This window comes from Eptatretus burgeri, chromosome 8, assembly GCF_056783735.1.
Source record: "Eptatretus burgeri isolate ZD-2024b chromosome 8, Ebu_testis_v1, whole genome shotgun sequence".
Lineage (NCBI taxonomy): Eukaryota > Metazoa > Chordata > Myxini > Myxiniformes > Myxinidae > Eptatretus > Eptatretus burgeri.
Window position 1 is genome coordinate 106,652,253 of NC_140968.1, and position 24,447 is coordinate 106,676,699.

The window sequence follows — 24,447 nt, forward strand, 5'->3', positions numbered from 1 at the left end:
ATTCAGGTGGTGGGTTTAGATGAGTTTGGTCTCCATAAGGGTCACTTTGATCCAGGTGATGGGTTTAGATGAGTTTGGTCTCCATAAGGGTCATGCGATCCAGGCAGTGGGTTTAGATAAGTATGGTCTCCATAAGGATCACTTTGATTGAGATTCAGGTGGTGGGTTTAGATGAGTTTGTTCTCCATAAAGGTCACTTTGATTCAAGTGGTGGGTTTAGATGAGTTTGGTCTCCATGAGGGTTACTTTGATTCAGGTGGTGGGTTTAGATGAGTTTGGTCTCCATGAGGGTTACTTCGATTCAGGTGGTGGGTTTAGATAAGTATGGTCTCCATAAGGGTCACTTTGATTCAGGTGGTTGGTTTAGATAAGCATGGTCTCCATAAAGGTCACTTTGATTCAGGTGGTGGGTTCAGATGAGTTTAGTCTCCATGAGGGTTACTTCGATTCAGGTGGTGGGTTTAGATAAGTATGGTCTCCATAAAGGTCACTTTGATTCAGGTGGTGGGTTTAGATGAGTTTGGTCTCCATAAGGGTCACTTTGATCCAGGTGATGGGTTTAGATGAGTTTGGTCTCCATAAGGGTCATGCGATCCAGGCAGTGGGTTTAGATAAGTATGGTCTCCATAAGGATCACTTTGATTGAGATTCAGGTGGTGGGTTTAGATGAGTTTGTTCTCCATAAAGGTCACTTTGATTCAAGTGGTGGGTTTAGATGAGTTTGGTCTCCATAAAGGTCACTTTGATTCAAGTGGTGGGTTTAGATGAGTTTGGTCTCCATAAAGGTCACTTTGATTCAAGTGGTGGGTTTAGATGAGTTTGGTCTCCATGAGGGTTACTTTGATTCAGGTGGTGGGTTTAGATGAGTTCGTTTGCCATAAAGGTCACTTTGATTCAAGTGGTGGGTTTAGATGAGTTCGTTCGCCATAAAGGTCACTTTGATTCAAGTGGTGGGTTTAGATGAGTTTGGTCTCCATGAGGGTTACTTTGATTCAAGTGGTGGGTTTAGATGAGTTTGGTCTCCATGAGGGTTACTTTGATTCAAGTGGTGGGTTTAGATGAGTTTGGTCTCCATGAGGGTTACTTTGATTCAGGTGGTGGGTTTAGATGAGTTCGTTCGCCATAAAGGTCACTTTGATTCAAGTGGTGGGTTTAGATGAGTTTGGTCTCCATGAGGGTTACTTTGATTCAGGTGGTGGGTTTAGATAAATATGGTCTCCATAAAGGTCACTTTGATTCAGGTGGTGGGTTTAGATGAGTTTGGTCTCCATGAGGGTTACTTCGATTCAGGTGGTGGGTTTAGATCAGTATGGTCTCCATAAGGGTCACTTTGATTCAGGTGGTGGGTTTAGATGAGTTTGGTCTCCATGAGGGTTACTTCGATTCAGGTGGTGGGTTTAGATAAGTATGGTCTCCATAAGGGTCACTTTGATTCAGGTGGTTGGTTTAGATAAGCATGGTCTCCATAAAGGTCACTTTGATTCAGGTGGTGGGTTCAGATGAGTTTGGTCTCCATGAGGGTTACTTCGATTCAGGTGGTGGGTTTAGATAAGTATGGTCTCCATAAGGGTCACTTTGATTCAGGTGGTGGGTTTAGATAAGTATGGTCTCCATAAAGGTCACTTTGATTCAGGTGGTGGGTTTAGATGAGTTTGGTCTCCATGAGGGTTACTTCGATTCAGGTGGTGGGTTTAGATAAGTATGGTCTCCATAAGGGTCATGCGATCCAGGCAGTGGGTTTAGATAAGTATGGTCTCCATAAGGATCACTTTGATTGAGATTTAGGTGGTGGGTTTAGATGAGTTTGTCCTCCATAAAGGTTACTTTGATTCAGGTGGTGGGTTTAGATGAGTTTGGTCTCCATGAGGGTTACTTCGACTCAGGTGGTGGGTTTAGATGAGTTTGGTCTCCATGAGGGTTACGTCGATTCAGGTGGTGGGTTTCGATAAGTATGGTCTCCATAAGGGTCACTTTGATTCAGGTGGTGGGTTTAGATGAGTTTGGTCTCCATGAGGGTTACGTCGATTCAGGTGGTGGGTTTAGATAAGTATGGTCTCCATAAAGGTCACTTTGATTCAGGTGGTGGGTTTAGATGAGTTTGGTCTCCATGAGGGTTACTTCGACTCAGGTGGTGGGTTTAGATGAGTTTGGTCTCCATAAGGGTCACTTTGATTCAGGTGGTGGGTTTCGATAAGTATGGTCTCCATAAGGGTCACTTTGATTCAGGTGGTGGGTTTAGATGAGTTTGGTCTGCACTGTGCTTGTAAATAGTCATGTTTGTGCTACGTGGAGGGGTTTGACGAGTCATTTGCTCTTAATTGACTTTTCTCTTCCTTCTCTCGGCACAGGGACAAGCTGATACACCTTCATCGTGAAAACCAAAGCAACCTGAAGAATATTCGCTGATGAAGACACAAAGCTTAAATAGGACAGCACGATGACATAAACAGTTACGGTGCCAGTTTTAATACTTGCACAAAACCAAAATACTGTTTTAATGACCTGATGTGCTCCATGTTGTACAAATGGAAATGGTTGGAAAATAAGGCTTTTAAGGGGAAAAATATGGCTCACAACGATGCTTGGACCATTTCTCACATTAGAATGCTTTATCATTTTAAAGTTACTTACTTGAAAATGTAGTCACATGCTTTTGCCTTTGTGCAATATAATTTGTTGCTGTTTTGTTGTGAAAGGATGCCTTTTAATTGAAGGGAAATACTTCATTTTACGCTTCATTCATTGAATATTAAGCTGCATACCTTTATGCCTAGCAAAGACCTTTAAAAGGAATATGGTGTATTAGTCCATGAGCCAGTAGGGTTTGTCTGTACCATCTGGGAAGAATAATTTACATAGTGATTTTTGGCAAGGTATACAACCCTGGAGATAGAAAATATGTGATAGCATTGCATCGGTGGTAGCTTTTTGTGTGTTATCACCCTGTTTATATGCCTACCCTTAAATAAGCATTTGGGAAAAATGGCCAGTAAAAGGTAAGACATCCTACTTCAACTTAACAACATTTTTTTTTTATCATTCAAACATTAACATCGAAAGTTGTCTCACCTTTTGCTCGGATCATTTGCTTCTCAATAAAAAGTGCAAAACATGCCTAGGTTGAAAGGTACATCATTGGTGACACTTATATATCAGTGTCTATTTCCTGTGTGATAAATCATACCGCCTTTAGAAAAGTATTTCTCTATCATTTACTGTGGAAAGTAAATAAAAGTTCTGGAACAATATAATTACATGGGTGTTTAGCAAATTTATTAAGAAATCCAAAAATCTAAATTTGTTTTTTGTATGTTGTGCATTAAGATCAGTGTAGCAGACAATGTTACCCCACCCCCCAAATGAAAACGATTTGTTAGATTTATGTAGTTGGACGGATTTATGTAGTTTAGTCAATGTCATGATATTTCCCCTGTTGTTATTGAAGGATACTTTCCAAGAATCAAACAAAGGTTAATGATAGCATGTTCATGAACAAGATTAATGGTTTTTCCCTGTAATTTCTCAAAAAAACCCCAGAATTTCAGGGATTTAGATACTCAATAATGTACATATGAAGGTATCAAACACCCGTATTACACAATATAAACCAATAAGACAGTAAGTAGCAAGATGGTTAATCATGTGCAATCTGATGAATTAGTCAAAGGTGAAAATGAAACACAATCTTTTGTTGTAGGGCATAAAATTACAGAATAGAAACACAAATGTGGTGTTCCACACTAACAAGGCCATTACCTAGGCCCAATGCATTGCTGATAAACATATTGTTACGTTTGAGGGGGGGGGGGGTATGCATTCAAAGGGTAATTAGGATGTTTAATTAGGTATGCCATGCTGTTCGAGTTTACCAGGATCTCGATGTAATAAGTAGCAATTCAGTGGTGATAAGTTGTCTCGTAAATGTTAATTGTCACGTAATTAGATAGGGACACGGGATAGGGTAAGTGTGTCTGCGTAAACCCTTTTAGTATTCCCTGGAGGCTTGCCGTGACGTAACAGGACAGTGCTGCGGATGGCTCTGCCCCGTGATCACGATTGGCGGAAGGCGATGGCGGAGGGCCAATAAAACGGCTCGATTGGAAGTGACGAGGACCAAGGATAAAAAGGTTCTGTTCGGGGTCGAAAAGGAAAAGGAAGAAGATCTGGACAAAACGATCGTGTTTTTTTGGTGTGGAGGCTGTTGCGCGGAGAGCGTCCTTGTTGTTGTGCTGATTCGATCGTGTTCTTGATCGTGGCTTGGAGCCTTGCTGAGCCTCGTTCCTCACCTTGGTTGGCTCTGGGGTTCTGCTGACTTGGAGTGCGGGGTCGGGCGGCGGGCGGACCTGCCTCCCTCTCCTGCTCGCGGTTTGGCACCAGAACTGGTTCCCTGGTGGCTATGAGCGGACTTGGGCCAAGACCAGGAGGTCGACAGCACCACGGTTTCTCCTGCCCCCCTGACGAGAGCAAGGCCAGCTCGTCTGACGCCGATCCAGGGACAGTTGTGTCCACACCACGGTCCAGCCTGACCACCAGAAATAGCTACGTTTTGTGTGTGTGTGTGTGTGTGTGTGTGTGTGTGTGTGTGTGTGTGTGTGTGTGTGTGTGTGTGTGTGTGTGTGTGTGCGCTTGGCGCCTTAGAGGGATTGAGAACTGTATATTCATTGGAATTGTCTGTGTTTTTCCCCACGCCCGATCCCACACCATCCCGTCAAATCGCCCCGGATCCCTCTTCTTGCCGAGTCTTGTTATTTCTGGTGATAATAAAAACAAATAAACATCATCAACTCAGTGAAAAGTGACTCGTGCCACCTTCCTCGTCCCGTTTGCGGTAGAGCGATTAGAACCGCCATGTTTGGGTTATAAACAAATAAACCGCCTCCATCGTTTCGGCTCATTCTACGTCGGCGGGACTGTTCAAGTCCCGTGGACGTCACAATATTGTCTTATAAACCAAAGACGAGTCCTTTATAGTTTCTAAGACATCTCTGATCATATGCACTGATTGTAAGTGATATAAAATGTTCAAGATGAACTTTAAAATCATACTCATGATCCAGTTCTTCAATATCCTCATCTAAACTTTCCCCATCGTCTGATTCAAAGATGGATATGTTCTGCAATGTATCAGCACTGGACTATCAGTGCCTGTAATGGCAAACACTAAATGCTAGGCTAGTTTTAACAACTGTTTTGAAAAGCAAATAACATGAGCTACGTGCCTAACAATTTTCAAGAAGATATAGCCTGTAAAAGGAGAGAACCATGAGTTTAAATAGAATGTCTTCTTCTGTCTTACGCCGGTTTCAGAAAAGTATATTTTGGGATGGGGTTACTAAACGGCTAATAACACACAAAAAGCTACCACCAATGCAATGCTATCACATAGTTTCTGACTGTAGAGATATATACCCTGCCAAAAATTATGATGAGCATTATTCCCCTCGGACGGTACCGGTGGTCAAAAATTACCAGGTCTGGCTCATGGCCGATATATTATGGTTGGTCATGTTGGTTTCTTCCATCGTCACTTGTCTACATCTGTAAGAGCTGCTAAAAGCAGTGTTGGGCCAAAAAAAAAAAATCTGATTTGTCTCAGCTTAGACCTCGATAACCCTAACAGTTAATTAAAATGGTCACGAGCTCATCACCAATTCTGTCACTGCTGAGTGAGTGCATATCATCGACATGTGAATATATTTATCTGGAGACATGAAATAAACATACATGAGCTCATGGCTTGCTGTACACCAGTTGCCAAAGTGATCTACTAACTTCCCCTATGCAATGTCCATCTAGTTTACAATGTCCAGCTGGTTTAATACTACCACTATTACTACTGGAAGGGTCTCAGTTAATCCCACCATATTGGGCAATCGGCCATGGGAACGTTTTTGAGCCAAGTCTCTCATGAATCGGCTGGTCACACCTCTGGTTCAACTGAAGGCGATTTGAACTGGAATTTGTAATTTGTTCAGTCTTCTGATGATAACTCACCGAATCTCAATCAAAGACTTGATGGGATCTTCAACGTCTCTGGTATTTTGATTTATGGCATGTCTGTCATGAAATTGCAATTTATGCAATTCCTTATGAGTTTGGTATTAATTATTCTCATCTAATATAGAAAGCTCATTCTAAATGCTGACTGACTGACTAATATTAATGTTCGGTACCATCCGGGTGACGTAGAGAGCTGAAATTTTGCGTGCCGACACACTGGGAAAAAAATCACAGAACCGTCGGAAAGCATCCGTAAATGAAACAAGAAAAAGAGCAATCAGAGATTGCAGACCCTCGCCAGGACTTTTTTGTGTGGTGTACTGTGTGGCATTTGTGTGCTGGTGTGTTACGTAATTAATAATAGATATAATTAGAACTGCCACTTTATAACTGCTGGCAGTGATGACCGGGTACAAAGCCATCCCACTTTGATTGGATACCTGATCCTGACCCATGACATTTATTATTATTATCATTCAATTGAATTCAGAATTTGATTTAAATAAATTCAATTCAAATCAATTGGAAGACCGAATAGGTACAGTCCTGCATTGGAGTCATCAGAAGGAACCCCAAAAAGAAAAGATGAAGTCATCAGGAGGAACCTGGATAGGATTTGGGTTTCAGCTGCTACTCCTCTACCCTCAAACCCATCCAGGAACCAGCCTTATTCAAAAAATATAAAAAAAACCCATATCAAAAAATCAAATCATTCTGCTGCCAGACCCTGCGTCCGATCAGTTGAAATTTAAAATATGTATTCCACATCACGATTACATCACAATTTTGAAGTTTCATGTCGATTGTTTAAGTGGTTCCAGAGAAAACATGATTTCATATTTTTCTTAAATCCAATATGGCTGCCAAACCATGTGACATCAATTATTCCTAAACAACTTTGTACACGCATGCCTTGAGGAACAATTACATGAAGCTTCACCTCGATCTGTCCAGCTGTTATGGAGAAGATTTCTATTTTTTAGGGTAAATCCAATATGGCTACCAAACCATGTAACCTATGACATCATATGTGTGAACCTTTTGTTCCTCATTGAGAGGCAGTCATATATGTAAAGTTTTGCCTCGATCTGTTCAGTCATTTCCGAGAAAATTTTTCAAAGTTAAAAAAAAAACAATATGGCTGCCAAATCACATGACCGATGACATCTTCAAAAAATTTTGGTGGACCATTTTATCCCTAGATGAACCTCAAAAATTTTCATACTGATCAGATGTTTCATCATAATTCTACATATGCAATTATGACGTCATAATGAAGGCACCTATGTGGTCATTAAAAAAAAAATCACACATTCCACATGAGGAGTACTTGCCATGTGCCAAGTTTCAATTTTTTCCTTGGTGCGGTTTCAGAGATAGAGGTCCACAGCTTTTCGATTTTTCTTCACATAACTGCCACACCACATGACCTATAATGTCATAATTATCATTAAAATATTCTACATGAGTAGTCGCACAAATGGTGAACATTTTGTCTCAAACCGACAAGCGGTTGCGGAGAAACACAAAAATTCTGTGCGGACAAACAAACAAACAGACAGATAAACGAAAAATCACTCATAGAGTGACACTTGGCGAAGCGGAACGGCACTCGGGAGAGCGCATACCTCTGCCAGGCTGAACAGTTTACATTTTGTATCCTACTGATAGGTCGGATCTCATTCCGGACCTGAACCAAAATCGAATCAGCTTGTTCTTGTCACCTAACCAACTCATCCACCTAGTTTTGTCATAACGAATCCACAATTTTTGAGATTTCATGTGACATATACTCCACTGGTCAAAAGTTTTAGAACACTGCCATTTTTCCAGTTTTTACTGAAATTTAAGCAGCTTAATGTTTCAATGTACTCTGATATTAAAGCATAGAAAAAATAAACAATTGCAGATAAAAAAGAAATCATGGAATCGTTTTGTTGAACAAAATTTAATCTAAATTTTTGACTCCTCAAAGTAGCCACCTTTTCCAGATATAACAGCTGAACATATTCGTGGCATTCTTTCTACAATGGAAATCAAATATTGTTTGGAAAGTTCTTCCCAACACTGTTGCAGAAGTTCCCACAAATGTGTTGTACTTGTGGGTTGCTTTGCCTTCACCCTTCCGTCCAGTTCATCCCAAACCAGCTCGATGGGGTTTAAGTTTGGAGACCATGCTGGCCATTCCATTATTTGAAGCCTACCGTCTTGTTCTTTTCTTCTCAGGTAGTTTTGACGTAGCCTGGAGGTATGTTTTGGGTCGTTATCTTGCTGTAGGATGAACCCCTGACCAACTAGGCATAGACCAGAGGGTATTGCATGGTGCTGTAAAATGCTGTGGTTGCCCTTTTGGTTCAGGGTACCAGTTGCTCTGTGCAAGTCACCGACTGGATCCAGCAAAAGAGCCCCAGATCATCACGCTTCCTCCTCCATGTTTGACAGTTGGTGTTACACTGAGGAACCATACTTTCGCCTCCTCGACGGTGTACAAAAACCCTGCGTGATGAACCGAAGATTTCAAATTAAGATTCATCGGTCAATAAGACCTTCTTCCAGTTTTCAGTCATCCACTGGTGGTGCTTCATGGCCCAGGCAAGCCTCTATTTCTTGTTTTGCCATCTTAGCAATGGCTTTCTTACTGCCACTCGACCTGTCAAACCTGCAGCTCGAAGTCTTCTCTTCACAGTTGAAACTGAGACTTCCTTACTTCGACCAGTGTTAAGGTGTACTTGAAGTTGCTGTCCTGTGAGCCGCCGATCACGCAAGCTCTTGACTCAGAAACTTGTCTTCTGATTGTGTTGTGGCTTTGGATCTGTCTGCCAGACCTCTTCATGTCAGAGTTTCCTCCAGTTTCCAAGTGCCTTTTGATGGTGTAGGAAACTGTACTCACTGACACCTTGACTTCTTTGCAATTCCTCGAAAGGCAAGACCTACACTCTTCAGGATTATAATGGTCTGTCTGTCTTCCTTTGTTAAATGTCTTTTTCTCACCATTATGACAGCAATATACTACTTCCTACAGTGCAACATTGTCCAAATAATGCTTCAGAGTGTGTAGCAACACAGTCTGTTCCAACACTGCCTTTACACAGACAGAGGGTTTGTAACTCATCAACAAAAGTTGGGACACCTGGAGGAATTGTTTGCATCAACTTTCACGGCTTAATTTACTTCCATTGCAGCAGAACAGCTGCAGTTGCTAACCCATTACTTGTTCCCTGAAAAGGGCCTTATTTACCAACTCTGAAATTTACATTATTTTTCAGTTTTTGGTAACCTAAACTTTTTTGTAACCTCTGGCAGTTTACCGCTTAGCTTTGTACCATTTCAGGTTATTCACTGGACGTGAACTGCTTAAATGTCAGTGCAAAATTGAAAATGGGGGTGTTCTAAAACGTTCAACCGGTAGAGTAGTTTTTGGCCCCATCTCTCAATGGTGAAGAATCATTTTAAAAATTAAATAATTGTCGTATCCAGAATCTGATTCGGATCTTCACAAAAATCGAATCAATTCGTCTTTGTCACACACCAAACATGCCCACCAAGTTTCATTCAAATCCATCCCCAACTTTTTGAGATATCAAGCAATGTCGTTTTTAGCCACATCACTCACTGGTGAAGAATCAATTAAAAATTAAATAATTCTTGCGCTGCCCATGACTACCTCGGGCACTCATCCATGATCTATTCTACACACGCTCATTTCCCTTAAAAAGCCAGGATACAAAGTAAGTGCAGAATTAAATAAACAAACATGTCGCATATCTGGAACCTGGACATGTCAAGGTGATTGCCAGAACTGGAAAGGCATGGAGAGTGAATCCGAAAGAAGATCTGCTGTTCAGTGCACGTCTTCCACAAGGCCTTACAGGCTTGTATGGAGGAAAGGTTGAATCCGACAATTCACTCCCGACTCTCATCCTGTGGAACAGCAAGAGCAAAAGCAAATCAGAAAATCCACTGCTTCTATATATCTTACCATGATGCTTTCTGTAAACTCCTCAAGCAGAGACTGATTGCAATGTCGAGGTCGTGTAATGATTGTTTTCATTAAATTCCATGCTGAGAAAGAGAATTGCTTGGTAGCAAACACCTCACCAGACACTGTGTGTATTAGGGATGAGATAACGGATAGGAGACTGCTCAGGATGATATGGTATAACGAAAGAGCAGGTTTTGTGGAGGAACTCCTATGTGCGATATCAAATGCAGAGAAAATGAAGAATGGTCTTCAAGAGATGAGACACAATGCAGACTATGTCAGTCAGCCTGAGTGAGTGGCCAGCCTACTTTGTTTGGGTAGTCCTCTAAACACAGCCAGAGAGACTTGGACTTTAACAAAACATGGTCAAAGGAACTGAATGGGGCAGATGAGGTGAAGGAATTGGGTGATGAGATTTATGTCTTGCAGTCATCCAGGTGAGCACCCAATCTTTCTTGACCTGAGTTTTACAGTTTGCAGGAAGGCTTAAACAGTGTAACGGTCACGGTTCTTCAAGAGCGTTGCGCCGCCAGGGGGAAAGGGGATGAGAAGGTCCCCAAATCGACCTAGCTAATTTGGGCATGAATCGGCATCTCAGACAATCCTTCATGGGTGAATTAGCCACACAGAATTGGCCGAGTGAGCTATCAAAAAAATTCACTAATGGAGGAACTATTAATGTGCTCATCGAAACTGCAAGTTTAACGGGATAATCCTCCAATTTGTGATGCACTATGGAGTTTCCTGCTCACGAACACACAAATGTATCATTCAAAAACAGGGGCACTACTCCTGGGTGCTCACCTGGTAGTGGCTGGATAAGAAAAATAGGGAATCACTGGTCAGCGTGGATGACCCACAGAATATGTAACAGAGAAGAAAGTAAATACTCTTAACAACCTTGATAATTGAATACTTTGAGATATGAATTGCATCCCAAACGGATGTTTGACACTAATGTAAAAGATCTTATAAGTTTACTTCTATCCGATCTTGAAAACATCTTTTAAGAGTTGTTATTTCAAATGGTTTTGTCTCAGTGATATCTCCCTCTAATCCAATTTTATTCTTATTTCTCTTCAAATTTCTCTCAATGTTGTTTACGTGTTTTTGTGATTGAAGGTGTTATTTATAACTCTCTTTTAAGACATCCTTCAAACAGACATCACAATGTTTTTTTTTTCTCGTTGAAATGGGGATATTTGTCTGAAAAGATTGAATGTGTGTCTGTTGGTTTGAAGGTGTTTTAATAATAACAATTATATTAATCATTACAAACGTCATAGGACGTTGTATTTACAATATTTATATTGGAAAACTTTGCTTAAAACAAAATTTTTTGATGAAAATCTCATGGTAATTTAGAGACGCTTTTTGTATAAAACTAAAAAGTTTCTTGATGAAAATTCCGTTTAATTTATGGGTGATTCTGTGCTTAAAACCATTTTACCCACCAACTTTTTTTTACTTCATAAATAAAATGTATCAAGACACAAATGACAAGTTTCATTCAATCTCTACATTTGTAAAAGATAATGAGAAATATGTTGAGGATGTAAAATTGAATAAAGATAAATATAACAACTATTGGGTAAAAACAATTATGGTTGATAATAATATGAGTTCTTCAATTCCCTTCAGTGGAAGGGTTTTTTGTACATCTGGAAGAACATCAATTAAGGTAGCTCAAACAAAAGTTTCTCCTCTCCTTCGAGCAATACATTCAAAACGAGGAAAAGCAATGAAACAACAAAAAGTATGAAAAAAGAAAAACCTTTTGGATGAAGCTTTAGAAAGAAAAGATAAGACCATCTGTAATATGCAAGGAGAAATTTGTATTTTTTTTCAACAACCTTAAAGATGTAAATCCTGATGAAATAAAGGATGTTAATATATCAGGTGAAATGACATTTCATTCAGTAGTAGTTAAGGACCATTTTAAAATTTCCTTTGATATAAAAAAATCTCGTAGTTGGATTTGTTAATGAAAAAACAGTATATAGATATAGATGGTAATGTTTTTTCTACTAATTAAATACGAGTCATTATTCAAGTGAAGATTTTGAAGATGATGAGAGTGATGATAGCATCTCTGTTGGAATAGAATACAGTTTTGATTTTGAGAGTTTGTGTTCAAACGATAGTTATGAAAGTTGTTTTATAGATGGTTGTGAAAGCACCAATGAAAGTACCGAAGATGAGACCGAAGATGAATTTTATTTGAAGTAAAGTTTTACTTTATAAATATGAATAGTTTCCTAGATCTTGAGCCTCCTGAATTCCCGGATTCTCCACATGACAAATTTGAGAATTGTCCTGCGTGTGATAGAGTGGGATTAAACACAGGGTCCGAAGCCCATAAACAATGCATATTGTGTGATTATCTTCTAATTAATGAAAATAAAAATTACCCCCGTGCGGGAGTGACGGTCATCTCTGCGAGAAAATATATAGCCTCCTGAAGGTAGGGCAGTTTTTGCAAACTTTGAAGTCACGTGACGCGAAAACGAAAGCGAATATCGAAAATCCGGCCTGACCAAATTTAGATATTGTCCCATAGATTCATATGCCACAATTAAATTCAAGATCGCTTGAGAAATGTATTGGAGATAGATTTTGAAAATCGTCATTTTCGCATTTTTTGCCAACTTTGAAGTCACGTGACACGAAAACGAAAGCGAATATCGAAAATCAGGCCCAATCAAAATTTAGATATTGTCCCATAGATTCATATGCCACAGTCAAATTCAAGATCGCTTGAGAAATGGCGGAGATAGAATTTGAAAATCGTCATTTTCGCAACGGACGGACGGATCGAAGGACATCTACACCCATATTATTAGGTCATGCTCGAAGAGATGACCTAAAAAGGCACATAACTGTTTCAAAATTACACCAAAAATGAATTACTTTCCAAGATTAATAAGAGAAATGAATGCTACGTACGAGTATGATCATTCACCTTTTCTTACAAGAGAAGAGACTGAACGGTAATGACGGTAATGTTTCATGGATTTATGATGTATATTATTCACGATTGCTATTTTTAGGGAAATATCAACACAAGATATTGTATGAATAAAATAATGGATTATCTTGAATTTCAACCTGAACTCAGGATAAAACATAGTTTCCAAACAAAGCCAATAAAAATTTATGTAATTTCTTTTCTAAGTATATAAATGAATGATTTTTTTACCCATTTGAGAAAATAAGATAAAATTTGACAACAATAAAGATCTTCCAAATTCATTAAGATGTCTCATAGTCATAAGTCCCCAGGCTGTTATTTCATTAGTATTCGTTTTAGTGAGCACTTCCCTCATGTCTCGTGGATATAAGGGACAAAATGCATTGTGAGGGCTATTAGTTGGTTCACGAGTCAGTAAGTGACCACTATATCCATTATGGGTGTGTGTCTGCCTGTCTGTCCTGAGCATTGGGTTTTGATCCGATCTTGATAAAATTAGGGTGTGAGGTTTGTATCATGATCTAGTTGTGTTTTCCGGAGAATGGGCGTGCTGCGCCCATTATGGGCAGAGCCACGCTCCAAAAAAACGTGTTTTTAGGGGCTAGCCGGTTTCAAGTTACATCTTCTCCGAGGGGGTTTGTCGAATCTGGCAGGGGTTTCAGTATTTGTTTTGCCCAATGGCACCTGCATAGACCCACAGAGCTCGATTTTTCATTTTCGTCCCAAGGTCAAGGTAACAAGGTCACGAACTTAGAAAATGTCAAAAAAAATCAATAAATTGGGCATCGAGCTCCTAGGGTTTTCAACTGTTTCGAATGAAAGTTGGTATGTAAGTAGTGCTCTTCGAGTACTACAACTTTCATCATTTACGTTTTTCCCGATTCCCGCCAGTTTGCCCGTGGCGTCCCCTCGAAGGTCAAAAAATAAAAAAGGCGAACCATGTACATTGCTCGTGAACCATCGCCGTCTCCAGACTTGTTCGGTCTTTAATTCCATTCTCTACTCCTTTATCTATTTTGTTTACTTTACTTCGCACACACAACCTCTTCTTCATGCAAGCATGCATGCTTCAATCACACCACAAACTGCACGTTAACAGAGTGCTTCCTTAGCATATGCCACCAAAACCCTGTTCAATTCGCATGCCATTTCCCAATGGACACTTAATTTCAATCTTCTCAATCCTCGAACCACAATGCTACAACCTTCATATGACCAGCACAACGCCTCTCTAAAAATCCCCATGATAATCTACATTCACCCTCTTCACCGCCACTGCTGCAAACACTTCAACCTCCTCACCACAAATGCTTCAACCACTCCAAATGCTTCAACCTTCTTACCACAAACACTACAATGCTTCACCCACCTCACCAAAACTGCTATGAAACGCCACGACCAGAGTCTGCACCCTGGATGTTCACCACTGTCCTTTGAGGATATTGGGGAACCATGAACATTACACACCATGGCGGATGCTTGAGTTCCAAACTTATTGGCACGTAGTTCAAACCAAATGTTTGTGCTGGGGTCCATTCAACATCGTCTGGATGGCTCTGATATTCCGCTAAATAGTGACCTTCATTTGGTGTCCAGCGCATGTTCAGAGCCAGAAAGCGCTCCCAAAAACCCGCTCCCCATGTTAATCTCAGAGCTCTATTGCATGGCCGAGTTTGGGGGCGATTGAGGCCATGTTCAGCTTTGGAGTCTCACAGGGGTACAGTTACTTATGGGGAGAGCATCTGCGCATCAAAGAGGGTGCTGGGGAATGTCTACAGATCATTTTGATCTGAATTTGGGCTCCTTCTTCGCCCAGCATCTTTAAAATAGCTGTGAAGAGATTATTTGAGTCTTTGCTACAGTCTCCTTACCATGGTCTTCTGCAGAGGTCACACAGTCTTCTTCTGGGTGTGAGGCAGCTGCTTATTCTGAGTGTGGAGGGTTGAGCGAGGAGGAGAGTAATGGCCTGATCAGTGATGCAAGGAGAAAGGCGGAACAGAACGCTGAGTGGGCGAAATGCCAGACCGATCAAAAACTTTAGCATTTACACTTACAGATTTTCTCACACACCTTTATAAGCTATCCTTTCACATGTTCTGTCTCTCATCTTCTCTATCATCTACTATGGATGCACAAGAGCTAAAAGACAAACCTCCAGATATGCACCTCTTCATTTTTCCATCCTGCACCCCACCTGCACTTCAAAGCATCCGATTTGCACCTCCCCACTCACGCACCCCTAGTTTTCTTCCCTCCTCCCCCCTCCTAAGCAATAGGGTTTGCTCTGGTTCGTCGGCCATGCCAGGTACCATCAGGGTCATTTACACCTCGTACTTTCTCTCATCTTTTGAGCTATTCTAATTTCCTCAGTTATGTGTGTCTGATGGCGCCTGTAATGTTTGCATAATATAAGATTATAGACATTTGTATCGGGTTACTCTGCACTGTCTACTCTTGTAAATAATTGCATTTCTTTTGCTATACCCCTTGTTCCCCCCTTGCTATACCCCTTGTTATATACCCCAAAAGGGGCTATACCCCTTTTGCTATACCCCTATACCCCTTCTCCTTGCTGTACATATTGCTGTGTGTTGAAACCCTTTATTGTTCACATGCCCTTTACTCACCTTAATAATAAATTGCTGATATTATAAATGTACCCAGCTCATGTCTTTTCCTCCACTGGTCTAGCGTAGTCCATGCACAGGTTAGCCGGGAAGTTCTATCCCACTAATTTCCTTTTATTAGCAGGTGCATACTTGGCAGCTCCACTCGGCTGCGCCTGATACGGTAAGTTAACGCAAGTACCACCTTCTCCGTTCCACCTTCTGAAACCCACATCTAAGGAAACAACAACCAATACCACACACACTGGTGCCAAGTGCCGTTGTGGTAATACAGTTTATATGCAAACACACACACAAGTGCAAATGTGCACACACATGAAGCATATAAAAAGGACAAACATAAAGATTTACCTTTAAACAGAGTTCTTCGAAAGAGGTATTCAAGTGGGAAATTAGCGAAATTCAATTAAAAAATATATCGATGGTATTGGTATTGATCAATGGAAGAGAAATGTGTGCAATGCAAATCGTAGATGTGGAAAGAAAGGAAAGAACAGAGATGAGAATGACATGAAGGATGAATGGATAGTCTGAAAGAAAGAATTCCGAGCTCAGAAATCAGGAAAATAAAAAAATCAATTCTCGTGAGGAAGAGGTTAGCAAGAGAAGACTTGGTTGGCATGGTCATGCGCAAAGAAGATCACAAGGTGAAGTTGTAAAGAAAGGAAGAAAGCCGAGAGGAAGTTGTGAAAGGAAGTGGATTGAAAATGTCAACATATGGAATGTTTGGGTTTGTACAAAACGGATGTAATGTATAGATTGGTATGGAGGAACTCCATCATGAGAGTAACCGACTGAAAAAAGGGAGAATGGTCATAAAACTGATGTTGTTGGTTATCATCATCACCGCCACCGCTCCCTCTCCCCATACAGGATGATTTGTTGTAATCTTTATGATTGTTTCATATGTCTTACCATGCGATCCGAATGAAATGGAAGACCAAGAAGGAACCCGAAGAAGTAAAGAGTAAAGATGGAGTCATCAGGAAGAACCGGGATATGATTCGGGTTTCAGCCGCGACTCCACAACCCTCAAACCCATCCAGGAATAGCCAAAGGGAGCCTTACAGAAAAAAAATTTCTGCAAGAATTCACTTCTCATTAGAGAGATAGATAATGAAAGAGAGAAAGAGAGTAAAAGAGATGAAAGAGAAGAAAAAGCAAGAATTAGAATGAAAAGAGAATTGTGAAAAAAAATTAAAAAAAAAAATTAGAAAGAAGTGTGAAAAGAACAAAGAACAAAGTTGGCGGGAAGAACCCGGACAGACAGATTTCAGCAGGTAATCCCCAGGCTCAAACGCGGCAACATGTACAAGCCACCAGAGATCCGTCAGCAGGGCAGCGCAGTCCACACAGCATCAGGATATGGTACAAACATCATGAAATGGAAGGCCAAGAGGGAACCCGACGAAGGAAAGAACAAGGATGGAGTTATCAGGAGGACCCTCATAATGGTCATGATAAGAGACATCAGTGTGTGAACGCTATGGGAAACGACTAAGTAAACAACAAACTGTGTAGAAGGTTACTCGCTACATTATTATGGAATAACATGATGGCATTTCGTAATCATATTCTTCAATCAACTGACATATCCATACATATTTCAGAGTACTGTACATCTGTTGATTGGAGTGATGTTTGACTCGCATGAAAGGATTATATTGCGATTTGCCGGGTCCTCGTACCCATCTCAACGGGAGGATATGTCCGTAGTACTGAATATGGAGGATCGTATGGGAAGGACCGAGTTGGATCTTTGTTCCCTCCACCAACAAAGGTGAAGGAGGTCATGTTTTCACCCCTTTCTGTCTGTTTGTCACACGATTTTTTTGGCCACAGTTTTCAAGCAATCGTTTTGAATTTTTCTCTTTGTGTAGGTGACCGGCCAAGGACGGCAACGCCAACTTTTGGTGAAGATTCGAATCCAGATCGGATAATTATTTCAGTGATTCTTCACCATTGAGAGATCATTCCCCAAAAAAAATAATACAGCGCCATCTCAAAAGGTTATGGATGGATTCCAACAAAGCTTGGTGGACAGGTTGGGAGTGCTACGAGGAAGAATTAATTCAATTTTGGAGAAGATCCGAATCCGGATCTGGATATGATAATTATTTAATTTTTTAGGTGATTCTTCACCATTGAGAGAAAGGGCCAAAAACGATATAGTACTCTATGGCATGATATCTCAAAAATGTAATGTGCTCGATATGTTCTCGTGGATCAGGCATTACGTGGCAGAGGTATGCGCTCCACCGAGTGCTCTTCGAGTTTTATTTTGTCATACATGGTCGAGGCTCATGGAAGAGATAGTACAAGTACACTGAACAGATCAGGACACAACGGGACGAAAGGAATCGTGTAGAGAGAGAGGGGGAGAGGGAACACCTACAGCAGAGTTGAAGGCCAAGATAGAGGCAGACTTGGACAAACATTGGATGTGGGGAGGAATGAGGGGCAGGAGAGGATGCATGGGGTAGAAAGATGGATACAGAAGGAAACTCTCAGGAGGAAAACTGGAAAATTGGAAGGAGGAGGGATTTTGGTGGGGTTAATGAGGGTAGAAAAGATCATGGTTTTGGATTGGGGACGATATGAGATGGTGGTGAACAACTGTCCTGAAGACCTGGAGAGAAGATTGAGATTGAAGAGGATGTGGAAGTTGATTCCACAGGCGTGGGGGGGGGGGAGGAACAAACGAGTGGAGATGAGCAGTGATCCTGGATTTAGGTAGTTTCACCAGAAGGGGGTTGATGGTGGACCGTGAGAGCCCTGCAGAAACCTGAGGGGGACAAAGCATGGAAAGAGCAGAGGGTGAAAGACCAGAAAGGAGGCGGTAGAAGACACAGACCACCACGAACACGCACGATAATCTTCACCAAGACATGATGAAAGCCATGCAAAGGACATGATATAACACCTGGTCATAGACAACAACCTGTGCAATCCATTCCAATCCAAGTAAACACCTAAATGGAAAATGACTGAACATGTCCAGCAGACTAATTGCAGACAAAAGTACAGCAGTCTCTCTTGGCTGCTGTTGCTTCTGCTGAGAACAAAATACATGCTTTCATAGAGAAACACTGTCAACTGGAAGGAATCGTAGTTTCGTTCCTCAATGTAATCCAACACTAAAACGACCCCCGATAGGTTATGAACTCGGTGACCATAATTACAGCCATACACTTGACTCGTATGCTCGTTTTATATTTTCTACCAAAATGTTTTGCCACATTGCGTTAACATGTTTAAAGGTTATATTTGTTTTATTTCTGCAGATAATTCATTATAACTAACTGAACTCTCATGTGGTTGCAGTGAGGGTGCAGATTTATTTATCACTAGATGACCCGTGAACCCGTTGGGTTCCCGTTGTTACAGCGGTTGATGGAAAAAAAATCATTTCAAGAAAAAAAATAAAGATAGCTCCAGCGAACAATACTGCTGAGGTTGTTTGCATTGATCAAATACTCCCGAAAAGTATTTGACTGAATCAGGAATTGATTTTTAAATAATTTTTCGTTGCCCGATTTGAACAAAACTTGATACTGCACACCGCAGGACAATGGCGAGTAAGGTGGTCCTAAAATGTTTGCGCTATCGTGTACCGTTTTGGCTGTATTTCGGGAACATACATATATACATACATACAAGATGAGAGTTTTAGTAATACATAAATAATCGTGGAGATCGAGATGTCGAGCAGTATAAGCCATTGTACTTACAGGGCAAAAATAACTTGAGCTCAGTTTTGTTGCTCAATTTGGTGAACGATTAAAATAGTACCTCCGTACGTACGTACCTCCACCAGGCTGAATAATTTATGGTTTGCATCCCACTGATAAGCCGGATCTGCACCGAATCTGAACCAAAGTCCAATCGGCTTATTCTTGTCACTTCCTCAAGTCATCCACCACGTTTTGTAATAATCTGTCCACAACTTTTTGAAATATCATGCTATATATAGTTTTTGCCCCTATCTCTCAACATTAAAACAATACTTTAAAAAATCCGCATCTTCACCAAAATCGAATCAATTAGTCTTTGTTTCACACAAACAACCAATCCCCCCAATTTTCGTCCAAATCTGTCCACAACTTTTTGAGATATTCTATTCACAGACAAACAGACAGGCAGAGAAATGGACAGAGGTGAAAACATAACCTTCAGTGGCAAAGTATACAAGTTGACAACGTACTAAATGAAACAATTAGAATGTTATCCATCCATCCATTGGGACCATACTCTGTGCAGAGCGTTGGTGCTGCCAAAGCAGTCTCCTCGGCTATTGGACACAATCCTGGATGGGTCACCACCCCGACACAGGATACCAGCAAGCTGGCACTCAATTTGCCGACCTCAGAAGGATGACAGGCCAAGTTAACCCCACCTGGTTCAACAGCTGAGCGGGACTTGAACTCAGGACCCTAGGATCCCAAGCCCACCACCCTAACCATTAAGCCAACACCAGGCATAGCATGTTATCAACTTGCATAATTACTGGGCACCAGGTATTATGAAAACAATTTACATTTTGTGAATCGACCTGCAATAGTCATTTGACTCTCAGAATGGTTGTACAATTTGGTGAGTTTGATCACAGTTTATTTGCTTTCATCACAGAAGACTTGGAATCGGCAAACGTTGCGGTGATTATAAACTCAAACATTTGCGTCATTTCTTGAACTAAGACTCAAAATCTTGTTTTGCATCATCGTGAATTAAAGTCAAATCCAGGAAAACACAACACTTTTCATTAAAACAAATATATTTTGACACCAATTTTGATTAAATAACAGCAAATAACAAAAGTAACTCGAAATTGCATTCGGTAGAGCACACACCTCCGCCACCCAATGTCTGATCCACGAGATCATATCGGGCCAAATAATTTTTTGAAATATCATGGTATACATCGGTTTTGGCCCCATCTCTCAATGGTGAAGAATAACTTTAAAAATTCTCGTAGTCAGGTCTGGATCCGGATCTTCAGCAAAAAATAATCAGTTCACCCTTCTCACACACCCAACCTGACCAACAAATTTCATCTGGATCCATCCACAACTTTATGAGATATCCTGCAGACAAACAGACAGACAGACAGACAAGCAAACAAGATGAATACGTCGTGCAGAGCACGATACTTGCAAAATCCACCAAACAAATTTGAGCTCAAAAATAATAGGTGGTTGAATTCAGTGACTAAATATGCAAATCCTCTTCAAATTTCAAGTGAATCGGATGAAAATTGTCAATTTTAGAAATACGGTCAATGTTGGCTTTTTGGCCTATGTGGACCTCCAAAATAATTGGTGGTTGAATTCAGTGACCCCAAATATATGTCCTCTTCAAATTTCAAGTCAATCAGATGAAAATTGTGGATTGTAGAAACTCCACCTTAGTTGTTGACCTTGGGTCTATGTTGACCTTTTGGTCGATGCTGAACTCAAAAATAATTGGCTCGGCGAATTCAGTGACCTGAAATGTATATCGTCTTCAAATATCCAGTCAATCGAATGAAAATTGAGGACTTTAGAAACTCCACCTTAGTTGTTGACCTTGGGCCTATGTTGACCTTTTGGTCAATGTTGAGCTTAAAAATAATTGGTGGTTGAATTCAGTGACCTGAAATATAAATCCTCTTCAAATTTAAAGTCAATTGGATGAAAATTGGCAATTTTAGAAAACCGGGCTACGTTGACCTTTTTGGCCGATGTGGACCTCAAAAATAATTGGAGGTTGAAGATATTGACCTGATATGCAAATCTTCTTCAAATTTCAAATCAATCCGGTGAAAATTGAGGATTTTAGAAATCCCATCAAAGTTGTTGACCTTTTCACCTCAAAACCAATAGGCTTCTTCCTTATGACAGACTGTACCATGTGGTGAAGTTTCGTGAGGATTGGTTTAAAATAGTGACCTGTAGGCAATAAACAAACAGACAGAAAGGAGTGAAAACCTAAGCTCCTTCACCTCCGGTGGCGAAGGTAACAAAGTACGAGTATTTGAGCTAAATCCTGGCCAGCTCCAAAACCATGAATTGCCTTCAGTGCCTTCAGAAAGTATTTGCACCCTTGACTTTTTCATACATTGTTGTGTTATTGGTTCACGAGTCAGTAAAGCATGAGTCACATTTGCTCTACGGCTAGGATACAGCGGCCGTACTCCCCCTGAATTGACAGAAACGTGCGGCGGCCGCAGAGTTTCTGAGGTGGCCTCAGGGTGGCCTTATGCCGTATGGCTATCTTTTACAGGCCGTAGGGGTCTCCGTGGAATTAAAGCGCGGAGTCATAACTTTTTTCATTTCTAGGTTGGCCGTAGCAATTCGACAAGCCGTAGCCATGACGTAGATGTGTTCCACATCGAACGTACGTAGGGCGTACGGTGGGCTTGCGTTATCCGTGTGTTTTCCGTAGGCTCTTATCAATAAAAAAGGAATTTTGCCAATCCCAAAAAAATTACGGCGGACGCACTATTTCCACGTTCGCCTTAGGGCCCCCCCTACGGTCGCCTTGCGGGCACCTTGAGGCTACCTTGCGTCTGCCTTGAAAATTATATGGCCGCCGCAGGGACGCACTAAGGTCACCGTGCGACATCAAATCAAAGACCGTACGGCACCCCCACGTTTTCGGTCTCCACAATTTCTAAATACCCCGTGCGGCTACCCAAAAAAAAAACATATGTGACTGCTACATTGTGTGACCGTGGAAATACTGCGGCTGCCCTATAATTGCTAGTGGCCGTACATTTTTTTTAGACCCTACGGCTGCCGAGCCAAATGTGACTGAAGCATAAGTGACCACTATATTCGTTATGGGTCTGTCTTTCTGTCTGTATCTCCTGAGCATAGCTTCGTGGGTTTTGATCCGATCCTGATAAAAATTTAGGTGGGAGGTTTATATCATGATCTAGTCATGTTCTCCTGAGAATGGTCGTGGTGAGCCCATTATGGGCGGAGCCACGCCCAAAAAACATGTGTTTTTCGGGGGTAGCAGATTTCAAATTACATCTTCTCTGATGGGGTTTGTCGAATCTAGCAGCAGTTTCGGTATTTGGTTAGCCCAATGGCACCTGCATAGCTCCCACGGAGCTCCATTTTTCATTTTTGTCCTAAGGTCAAGGTGACAAGGTCATGAACTTAGAAGATTGCGAATTTTGACATAAAAATCCATCTTCTCCGAGGGGTTTGTCGAATCTGGCAGAGGTTTCGGTATTTGTTTCGCCCAATGGCACCTGCATAGCCCCACAGAGCTCGATTTTTCATTTTCGTCCCAAGGTCAAGGTCACAAGGTCACGAACTTAGAAAATTGTGAATTTTGACATAAAAATCAGACGACCGCCCAAACTTTGAGAGCTAGATGACAATATTTTTCATTCATAATCTTGAGGTCATTCCCCACCGAAAGTCTTGAAACCATTTTGCTCTATCTCAAACACCTTGCCCGTGGCGCCCCCTTCAAGTTTGTTTTTATGCTGTTTTACAAGGAGTGCGGAATGCCATATAGCCTATATGACGTTATATTGTTCCTGGAATGTTCCAGAGGAAGTTTTGCACCAAAGGTCCTTGGCCCCCCCCCCCTACACAAATTCCTTGACCTTTGACCTTTAAAGTTCACAAAGCTCAAATTTTCAAAGTTGTGGGAATCAAACCGGGTTTTCGACCTTCTTCGACAAACTAACTCCAATAAGCTATATCACGTATCCTGTTTCCTTATTTTAATGTCCACAACATTGTTTTGTGACCTTTAAAGGTTATGCAAAGGTCAAATTTTGAAAGTTGTTGAACGAAATCAGGGTTTTGACATTTTGCAGCTAATAACCTGTCACTTGTACCACATCATGTTGATCATTTTTTATAACATTGTCTCATCATCAAGTTATCACATTGTCTCATCCTTGACTTCTGAAACAATCTACATCGTCAAATACCGCTCGTGAACCATTGTCGTCTTCAGACTTGTTGAATTTAAAGTGGACAAGTCTGGAGGCGGCGATGGTTCACGAGCAATGTACATGGTTCGCCTTTTTTATTTTTTCACCTTCGAGGGGACGCCACGGGCAAACTGGCGGGAATTGGGAAAAAAAAAAACCCTAGGAGCTCGATACCCAATTTATTGATTTTTTTGACATTTTCTAAGTTTGTGACCTTGTGACCTTGGGACGAAAATGAAAAAAATCGAGCTCCGTGGGGCTATGCAGGTGCCATTGGGCTAACCAAATACTGAAACTCCTGCCAGATTCGACAAACCCCCTCGGAGAAGATGTAACTTGAAATCGGCTACCACCTAAAAACACGTTTTTTGGGCGTGGCTCCACCCATAATGGGCGCAGCACGCCCATTCTCAGGAAAACACAACTAGATCATGATATAAACCTCCCACCCAAATTTTATCAGGATCCGATCAAAACCCAGGGAGCTATGCTCGGGACAGACAGACAGACAGACAGACACACACCCATAACGAATATAGTGGCACTTACTGACTCGTGCACCAATTAAATTAAAAAATTTTGTCACCGATCTACACAAAATACCCCATAATGACGAAGTGAAAACATGTTTTCAGAAACTTTTACAAAGTAATTAAAAATGAAACACAGAAATGTCTTTGTGTCAATAAGTATTCAACCCCTTGAGTCAATACTTTGTAGAAGCGCCTTTGGCAGTGATTACAGCCTCGAGTCTTCTTGGGTATGTCTGTATCAGTGTTGTGGTTGACGAAATTCGCAAACCACCATTCAGGTCCCGTAGGTGAGATATCTCTGTAAGTATATGTGTAATTAGGCCCAAACCCGTTGTTTAGAGGGAATAAATGTCATTCATTCGGGCTGCGACCCTTTTAGATAGCCGTTTTTCTTT

The 24,447-nt window shown here is 41.1% G+C and overlaps 2 protein-coding genes across 4 annotated transcripts in view; one reads left to right on the forward strand and one right to left on the reverse strand.

The window, feature by feature from the left end:
- Nucleotides 1-3,113, forward strand: part of LOC147022494 (major facilitator superfamily domain-containing protein 6-like) — a 98,383-nt gene extending 95,270 nt beyond the window's left edge. The window contains 1 exon segment of the mRNA XM_085893451.1: nucleotides 2,349-3,113. Coding sequence (XP_085749577.1) covers nucleotides 2,349-2,375 — 27 coding nt within the window. The 3' untranslated portion in view covers nucleotides 2,376-3,113.
- A 1,459-nt stretch (nucleotides 3,114-4,572) lies between these two features.
- The window catches only part of LOC147022495 (uncharacterized), a 40,684-nt gene continuing 20,809 nt past the window's right edge, over nucleotides 4,573-24,447 (reverse strand). The window contains exons 3-4 of one of the 3 annotated variants that reach the window (XR_015061272.1): nucleotides 9,773-9,921; nucleotides 4,573-7,413 (exon numbers count right to left, since the gene is read on the reverse strand). The gene's annotated coding sequence lies outside the window, so the exon portion shown is untranslated. Of the gene's footprint in view, nucleotides 9,922-14,948; nucleotides 18,366-24,447 lie in introns of those variants that run through there. The other 2 variants (XR_015061271.1, XR_015061274.1) reach the window with 2 other exon arrangements.